The 8,982-nt window shown below is 49.6% G+C and overlaps 1 protein-coding gene and 1 long non-coding RNA gene across 4 annotated transcripts in view; one reads left to right on the plus strand and one right to left on the minus strand.

The window, feature by feature from the left end:
* Nucleotides 1-6,244, plus strand: part of FBP1 (fructose-bisphosphatase 1) — a 35,909-nt gene extending 29,665 nt beyond the window's left edge. Inside the window, exons 5-7 of the mRNA XM_017547206.2 lie at nucleotides 2,411-2,548; nucleotides 3,787-3,906; nucleotides 5,811-6,244. Of these exons, the coding sequence (XP_017402695.1) occupies nucleotides 2,411-2,548; nucleotides 3,787-3,906; nucleotides 5,811-6,002 (450 nt within the window). The 3' untranslated portion in view covers nucleotides 6,003-6,244. The remainder of the gene's footprint in view (nucleotides 1-2,410; nucleotides 2,549-3,786; nucleotides 3,907-5,810) is intronic.
* The window catches only part of LOC119473940, a 12,346-nt gene extending 3,364 nt beyond the window's left edge, over nucleotides 1-8,982 (minus strand). Inside the window, exons 1-3 of one of the 3 annotated variants that reach the window (XR_005203209.1) lie at nucleotides 8,936-8,982; nucleotides 8,599-8,746; nucleotides 8,117-8,209 (exon numbers count right to left, since the gene is read on the minus strand). This is a non-coding gene — a long non-coding RNA (uncharacterized LOC119473940). Of the gene's footprint in view, nucleotides 1-7,530; nucleotides 8,030-8,116; nucleotides 8,210-8,598 lie in introns of those variants that run through there. The other 2 variants (XR_005203210.1, XR_005203208.1) reach the window with 2 other exon arrangements.

The following is an 8,982-nucleotide window of genomic DNA, read 5'->3' on the forward strand; positions in this document are numbered from 1 at the left end:
CTTGCTCTGTCACCCAGGTAGAGTGCAATGGCGCGATCTCAGCTCACTGCAACCTCTGCCTCCCAGGTTCAAGTGATTCTCCTGCCTCAGCCTCCCGAGTAGCTGGGACTACAGGCATGTGCCACCACGCCTGGCTAATTTTTACATTTTTAGTAGAGATGGGGTTTCGCCATGTTGGCCAGGCTGGTCTCGAACCCCTGACCTCAGGTGATCTGCCCGCCTTGGCCTCCCAAAGTGCTGGGATTGTAGGCGTGAGCCACCAGGCCCGGCCAACTTTTTAACTTTTAGGGATGTCCTCCTGTGACATTAGTGAACTGTGCATAAAGTGCTTGTTGCTGGCAAAGTGAACCCCAGGAGCACACAGGGAGTGGGAACCCTCTGGGGAGCCCAGGTCTGTGTGTGGCGGGAAGGCTAATTCAACACAGGCTGCCTTTGCCCCAGGCTGTTAGGGAAGTGGACTTTTGCCTCCTTGGAAGCATGGGCCCTTAACAAATAAACAAGGGTAGGGTAAGGGCGCTAGTTAAAGTCTCCAAATGTGGTGACCTGGGTAGGGGTGGTGGGGGGGTTAGTGGCAGAACCAGAGCAAAGTTCTACCTGAGCCCAGGATGTGATTTCAGGCGCCACTGATATTTGCTGACGGTGCCTCACCAGACCCTGACTGCTTCCTGCTCTTCTAGTTGTTACCTGTGAGTTGGTGGAAGCAGAGAAAACATTAAATCTGTTCTTGTTTCCAGATGGCAGATGAGCGTCTCCGTAGGGACGTTTCTGTGTGTTTGAGAGTCTTTACCCTCCTCAGTCTTAAATGTTTGGAAGTGCAACGCCATGCAGGCCTGCTGGGATCTGGTTCCAGCCCTTCTCCTTGCTGTGCCTGACGGGGTGCAGGGGTGGGGGGTGAGCCTCCCACCAGGGAGATGCTAAGTGCTTCCTCTTGGTTTGGGCTTGCTGCAAGGCCAGGCTGATGGTTTCCATTAAAACCACTGACACCTGTACCTGGGTTTCTAGCAGGCTTTCACTTTGTGGGAGCGTTTATGTTTCTTCTCCATACACAAACTTACCCCCTTTGCACCGTGGACAGTCTGGCTGGACCGTGTGCTCTGCACACAGCATCCGTCGTGAGATGACTTTCTTTCTATGCATTTTTTGTTAAAGACATTTATTTATTTTTGTACCAATGATAAAAGAATATTCCTGTATATTTGTGGTCAAGCATTTTGAAGATATTGAAAAACACATAAAAGTAAAAAAGCGGAATCACTTCCAATGACACCTTTCAATGGCCACTGTGAATTCTTCCCTCCCTCCCTGTCTGTCTGATTTTAATGTACTCCGTCTGAGTAGGAACCAGTTTTTGCTGTGGGAATAAATGGCTAGGCAGAGAGGTGTTGATAGGACTTTTTTCTTTTCAACTCTTGTGTCAGTGGTCAAGCCTGTCCTAAATGGGCAGAGCCCGAACCCGTAACAATCCCCAGTCCGGAGCAGTGAGACTTCTGCAACGCTTTTCCTCCAGATCCAAATCTCCTTTGAAGAACCCCAAGCTTAAAGGCCTAAAGCTCAACACTGGGCTGTGTGGGAGGAGGCAGTCAGAAAAGCTTTGGATGCCAGTGAGCAAAGGCAAAGAAGTTACCTATGCGGGACTCAAAACTCAGGGTTCTACTTTATTACCTAGTTCTCCCTTTTGGGAGAACTTTCGTCAAGATAGAAACGTAAAGCCAAGAACATCACTGAGCACTTCGGTGTCACTCGGAACTGATCCCACAGTGGCCCGTGTCTCCTGAGAGCCTACTGCCTGAACAAACTCTTTTTTTCTGTTGGGTGAAGGCATACGCATCTTATATTGCTTTGGACACACAGTTCTTTTTTTTTTTATTATTACATTTTAGGCTTTGGGGTACATGTGAAGAACATGCAAGATAGTTGCATAGGTACACACATGGGAGTGTGATTTGCTGCCTTCCTCCCCTTCACCTATATCTAGCATTTCTCCCCATGCTCTCTCTCCCCAACTCCCCACCCCCCACTGTCGCTCCCCCATTTCCCCCCAACAGACCCCAGTGCGTAGTGCTCCCCTCCCTGGGACACACAGTTCTTACTCTCTTGCAGGCTTAGCAGTTGTTTTACAAGTCTGCTCTCCCTATTTTTGTGTGGTTTCTTTCTTGTTTTACTGAAATCATTTGCGAACAAAGTCAAAGGTCTCCGTTACCACCCTGATGGGTTCTCCAGCATCCTCTTGCCTCCCTTCACCCCCTTCACAGTTCCAGGAGAAGCTGGCAGGTGTTGTGGGGCCCAGGATGAGCTGTGCCGGTGGCCATGACCCCAGCCCAGCGCAGCCCAGCCCATCCCCTGCCTCATCCAGGCCTGGGGGAGAGGGTGCACTCCTCATCTCTCTGCCTTTCCTTCCTTGTCTCAAAAGGCCATCGGGGAGTTCATTTTGGTGGACAAGGATGTGAAGATCAAAAAGAAAGGTAAAATCTACAGCCTTAACGAGGGCTACGCCAAGGACTTTGACCCTGCTGTCACTGAGTATGTCCAGAGGAAGAAGTTCCCCCCAGTAAGTGAGGGCCTAGGGAGGATGGTGCTGGGTCTGGGCATCTGGCACCAGGGGCCATTCTGGAGGCAGGGGCATCCCCCCGAGATGAAAGCCATCCTTGGGATCGAGGGCCTTGGACCTCATGTGGGGCTCCTGAGCAGTGTGGAAATCTGTTGGTTGATGATTTACCCCAGAGGGGAAGGGAAGCAGGGATGGGGAGTACAGTGGGCTTCCGTCTACACTGAGCCCCTGATGAAGTTCCCACCGTAGTACTGGGGACTGGAATTCTTGCCCTGAGACATCAAAATCAGTCTCCATTTCAGCCTTTGCTACTTTCTCTTGGCAGAAGGAAATTAGGATAACAAAGTTAATCAAATGCATGAATTCATGGCAATAAAACATCTTCCCTTCTGGGGTCCATGGTCCCAGATGGCACAAAATGTGGTTCCCCCACCCAAATGCCTCCGAGTGGTGTCTGCCCCTCACCGGGCCTGCCTGAGATGCACCTGCCAATCATGTCGAGACTGAGATTGCCCATTGTGGCATCTCCCTAAAGAGGCTGCAAGCTGGTGCACGTGAAGAGAAGAAATGGCTGAGCATGGAGCTCGCTCTATGTGGAATATCGGATTTTGTTCTTTCTTTGTTTAAAAGCCATTGATGGCTGCTGTTTGCTGGAGATGAAGCTCCAATGTTGTTTGCAGGATGTTCAGGGAGCCTCAGATCTGCCCCAGGCTCTGTCTCCAGCTTATTCATCTCTCCTTTCACCTTACCCTGGATTCCCCTCCCGCCCCAACGTCTGCACTCACACACCCGAATCCTGCGGGCTGCTCCTCCAGGTCCATTTCCCTCATTGCTAAGCAGATGCTTTTGCAGTTTCCTGTCCTGTAAAACACACACCGACTCCCACCCCTGCCCAGTTCCTCAGCTTGGTAACAAACCTTCTCAGCCTTTAAGCTGTTACTAAATGGTGTAAATTTAGTAATACCTGCCTCAGCTCCATAGCCAGAATCAACCATACCCTTGTTGGGGCCTCTGTGGGTAATCTGACCTATTGTGAGATGATGAGAGGCTGTCTCCCCTTTTCCATTTTCTATTTATTGAGAACAGGATTCTCATCACATTTTTTCAGCACAGCCCCAAATGCAGCCCTCGTAGGCGCTCTGTGAATGGACGTGGAATCAAAGAAACTTCGGAGACACAAAGAAAATCCTCTTTTTTATTTTCTGCAACCCTAATTCTTGCTGGTCTTAACCTTACAGGATAATTCAGCCCCCTATGGTGCCCGGTACGTGGGCTCCATGGTGGCTGATGTTCACCGCACTCTGGTCTACGGAGGGATATTTCTGTACCCCGCTAACAAGAAGAGCCCCAACGGAAAGGTAAGTGTGTCCCCTGGAGAGGAAATGAGGAGCAGATTTCACTTGCAGCCCATGCGATTTGGTTTAGGAAGAAGAAAGGTTTTGCTAGTGGTTACGCTCCTTGGTAGGTCACTAAGGGTGTCTGTAGCATATTCTTGTATGGATTAAAGATAAAGCCAGATGATATCAACTAAAGATAAAAATAGTCTTGAGAGCCCTTCTAGTGCTGTGGCAAAAGGGAATTAATGGTCAGGATGGACTAAAAGTCCTTAGGGCTTCCAGTGGGTACATGGCTTGGCTTGGGCAAAATGAATTCCACTCATAAAGTGAAAGGAAACAAGCCAGCCTCACTTCCAAGGCAGCAAATCAAATATGTCTTCCCAATAGAAGTCTTTGATTGCTTTCAAAAGGTGTAAAACAGAGGTAACTAGTGAGTCAACATCTCCTACTTGGAAAATGTTACCTTTCAGAGGAAGAAAGACTCTCTGGGGAAACCTAGGGCTTTCGGGTGACCCATCACCACCGACCCACCAGTCCAAGCCCACAGTGTTCTCGGCAGGCTGGAGGGTGGCTGCGCTCCCCCACGCTGGCTCAGAGCCGCCCTGGCTTTCCTTCTGCCAGGGTGACAGTGCGCTTCCTTCCCAAGTATTGTGTCCTCCTTATGTTTTCCCAGTGGAGAGATGGCTTTTTTTTTTTTTTTTTTTTTTTTTTTTTTTGACAGAGTCTTACTCTGTTACCCAGGCTGGAGTGCAGTGGTGCGATCTCAGTTCACTGCAACCTCCGCCTCCCGGGTTCAAGTGATTCTCCTGCCTCAGCCTCCCAAGTAGCTGGGATTACAGGTGCCCACCACCACACCCAGCTACTTTTTATATTTTTAGTAGAGACGGGATTTCACCACGTTGTCCTGAACTCCTGACTTCAAGTGATCCACCCGCCTTAGCCTCCCAAAGTGCTGGTATCAACAGGTGTGAGCCACCACGCCCAGCTGCCTTTTTATTTTTATTTTTTTTAATGCAAGAGAACAGGAACAACAATCCCCTTAAACTCGTTGGAAACCTGTGTACCTGGATGTATTCAGGTCTGTCTGCAGCATGTGGCATCTGGAGTGAAGGTGTTTCTATTTACTGAAAACATTACCCAGCTGTAGCTGCCTCAGGCATCTCAACCTGTGTGGTTAGCCTGCTTTCCAGAACTTTTCTCTAAAGCTCCCCAAATTGTTCCTGAACACAAATATTGAGGCTCCTGTATTTTTTTTTTTTTCAGTTTTTCAAAAGTAGCCATGACACCTATATGGAAATGAGTCGGGAAACACCTGCAGAAGGCTGTGGCTCAGTAGGCAGACTGCATGGAAAGGCATGCGGTACAAAGTTAATATGCAAAAGTCTCTGCCAGGATATAGAATACACTGAATTTCAACCCACAAGCCTTCGGAGAATCGTAAAAGGAATGCATGCCGAGTTGCAAACAATATCGCACTGTTTGGACGAGCCAGTCTGCTTTCCAGATGTCTGTAGCCAGACACCACCATGGATTTATTGAATGCATTTAGAATAGGCGAAGCTCCATCCAACACACACACAGTCACTCATTAAGTCCAGTTTCCATAATATAAAGAGAAGGCAGTGCTGCCTTCTGCCAAAATGTCATTCTGTCCAGTATGCAGGTGGTCTGTCTCACATTTGCATCAGGTAATCTATCGCTGGTCCTGGCTTGACAAATGGTTGAATTTAACCAGATGGTTCACTGTTTGGTCTCAGATGCAACCTGAGGTCAGGGGGAGCTTTTACAGCTTCACAGGAAGGAAAAAGAGAGGATCCATTCCCTGGGAATCTCCCACCAGCTCTTCACATTTTGCTGCAGAAAAGCCTTTTTTTAATGCAATCCCTTCTGGTACGAGGAGGCCTCTCTCTGGTCTTGTTTTCCAGCTGAGACTGCTGTATGAATGCAACCCCATGGCCTACGTCATGGAGAAGGCTGGGGGAATGGCCACCACCGGGAAGGAGGCCGTGTTAGACGTCATTCCCACAGACATCCACCAGAGGGCGCCGATAGTCTTGGGGTCTCCGGACGACGTGCTGGAGTTCCTGCAGGTGTGCAAGAAGCACTCTGCCCAGTGAACACCTGCCCTGCCCGCGTCCCGGAGAATGGCCTCTACCTGGACCGTTTGTCTCCCACAGCAGCACCCCGACCTGCTGTGCACCTCACATTCCTAGATAGCAGAAATAAAACGCACGGCTATTTTCACCATCAGATGCTGTAGAATGCTTGGCACTCCCTAATCAAAATACTGTCTCCGACACGCCACTGGTGGCGACATGTATTTAGAGTGGATGGAGGAGAAATAAACTTATTTCTCCTTTTAAAGAAGTCTTCATTGCTTTGTGTCCAGTGATGACGACGATGACTGCTGATGCGTATAACGTCAGATAGCTCAGGTAGTCTTCACAACAACCCAGGGAATCAGAAACTCTGAATAATCCATTTTATAGATGACAGAATGGACGAGGAGAGGTGAAGTAGCTGGCTCAAGGCTTCCGGCCAATGAGTGGCAGAGCGGGGACCTGAGTGCAGGCAGTCTGGCCACTGGGAGCCAGCATACGGCTTTCCCTGCATGTTGTCCCATTCAGGCCTGGCCCCTTGTTCCTCAGCCTTGTTCAGGATTGCAGCTGAGGAACAACGTAGCCTGAACATGGTGGCTCATGCCCTCCTAGAAATGGGGGAGCTGATGGCTTACTGGTGGTACCTGCGTGTGGCCCCCTGGCCTCCCAAGCACGGATGTAACCGCCTGAGTCGCAAATCAAGGTTTACTTGTTACCAAGTGACAATTTTTTCTATAAAAGCACAGCACTTTACTCCCCTCACAAAGCCTAATACCCCCTACAGTCTGGTTACCATAGATAAAGGATTCACTACAAGGACAGGGTTGAAGGAAATGCAATTTGTTGCAAGCGGGCTTCTCACTAAACTCTCTATAGACATGGTTTCTCCCTCCACTGACCCTGGTCTTACCGGACCAGAGTCCAGGATTGTGGCAAGCTCTCTCAGGTGCTAGGTAACACCTAAGTGGCCCTTCTCGAGCACTGGATTTAAAATAGATCTGTCCATAGAATTCCACTTGGGAACTAAAAACAGGTGTCTGTGTCAATCCTGCTCCTTCGCCTTCAAACACTCCCCATTCAGTCCACATTCTCTCAGCAGGAAACTGTGTGATTTTCAGCACTGGATCGCCTTCTGTCCACTGACCACACCCAACACCAGTATTTCCCCACTCCAGCTGGGGCTGCCCTCTGGAAAGTCCCCTGATGCACAAAGCACATTTTGAGTTTGAAACTTTTTGTAACTCAGCTGGCATCTGGTTCTCAAAGCATGGAGGGAGAGACCTGTGGTCTGGGAGTCTTTTCCTGCCTTTTTTTTTTTTTTTTTTTTTTTTTTTTGAGATGGAGTCTCTGTCCTCCAGCTTGGAATGCGGTGGCCCGATCTCGGCTCACTGCAACCTCTACCTCCCAGGTTCAAGCAACTCTCCTGCCCCAGCCTCCCGAGGAGCTGAGATTACAGGCATGCACCACCACGCCTGGCTAATTTTTGTATTTTTAGTAGAGATGGTGTTTCACCATGTTGACCAGGCTGGTCTTGAACTCCTGACCTCAAGTGATCTGCCCGCCTCAGCCTCCCAAAGTGCTGGGATTACAGGCATGAGCCAATCCACCTGACCCTTTTCTGCTATTGAGATGGCACAGTGCTGTTTCCCTACAGCATTCTTAGAGGTTCTGTAGTCTCACATACTTGACCTGAAAGTCACATTCTAAGTCTTCTAAGCAAATCTACAGAGGAGCTGCTCCACCATGGCACGCTTGCTGCTCAGTCCTTTGTCAAAGGTTAGGAAAGCGTCTGCCCAGCTCGACTGGAGGCATCTGACTCCCTGGCCTCGCCACCATGGCAGGCTAGCAATAGCACGTGCCACCGGGCATTTGATGGAACTCCCTGTGACCAGGAGGGAGGTCAAAGTTCACCTGAGCATCACTGGTTCCCAGAGTTTCCCACTGTGGCCTAGTCCTCATGTCCAGAATTGGGAGGAGTTCAAGATGCCTTTGGTGGGCTGAATGGTATTTCCCCAAAAGACTCGTCCATGTGCAAACCCTGGAACCTGTGAATGTGACCCCCATTTAGAATGAGGGTCTTTGCAGATCTAACTAAAGTAAGAATTAAGATGAGATCAGCCTCGATTGCCTACATTAGGGTGGACCGTCCTCTGATGCCATGCATCTTTGTGCAGGTTCATGATGTGGCAGGAGCCTGGAGGAGCTGCTGCCCTGCCTGCGTGAGCCTGGAACGGGAGGGAGAAACAAACCTTTGCTGCATTAAGCCATGGGGATTTCAGGTTTATTCGCTGCTGCACCATAACGTAGGCTATGCTGACTAGGCTTGGCCGAGCTTGGTAACATTTCCAACCTCTCTGAGTCTCCCTTTCTTCATTTGCAAAATGTTGATTGTCGTATCTATTGTAGTTAAGGTCATTTTCACTGTAGGTAGCAGACACTTATTTATTCTGACTAAGGCAGAAAGGGAATTTTTTGGAAAGCTTCAGGGGACTCTCCTGAACCCCAGCACCCACTGCTTTCCTAATCCCGAAGACACATCCCTCGTCCCAGCACGGCCATCCAGTCCACTCTATCTCCACGTCTCACACCAAGTTCCCCGGAGGAAAAAACTGACTGTCTTAGCTTGTGTCCAGTTAGCTGCAGCCGTAGACCAGGGTCACATAAGACAAACGTGGCCTTGGGTTTTCTTCTTACGGGCAGGGCACACTTCTCTCTAAGATGGGGATCATGGGCTGAGCAGATATCCCAAAGGGTCTGCCATGCTGGAAGCAGAAATGCTGAGGTTTCATGCAAGAGCATTTGCTGGGGTCACTTGAGGGAGTGCATGGAAAGCATCCTGGCAGAGTTTTGCTAACAGAGAATATGCCCTCAGCTAGTCCTCTACAGTCAAAGCCCAGATCCTAGCCTTCAGGTGGAGGCCCCACCTGCGAACTGCCCTAAGACTGCCTTACTGTTCAGAGACTCTGTCCTCACTCCTTCCATGCAGGCCTGCAAGAAC

The sequence above is a fragment of the Cebus imitator genome, unplaced genomic scaffold, assembly GCF_001604975.1.
Source record: "Cebus imitator isolate Cc_AM_T3 unplaced genomic scaffold, Cebus_imitator-1.0 Scaffold196, whole genome shotgun sequence".
Taxonomy (NCBI): domain Eukaryota; kingdom Metazoa; phylum Chordata; class Mammalia; order Primates; family Cebidae; genus Cebus; species Cebus imitator.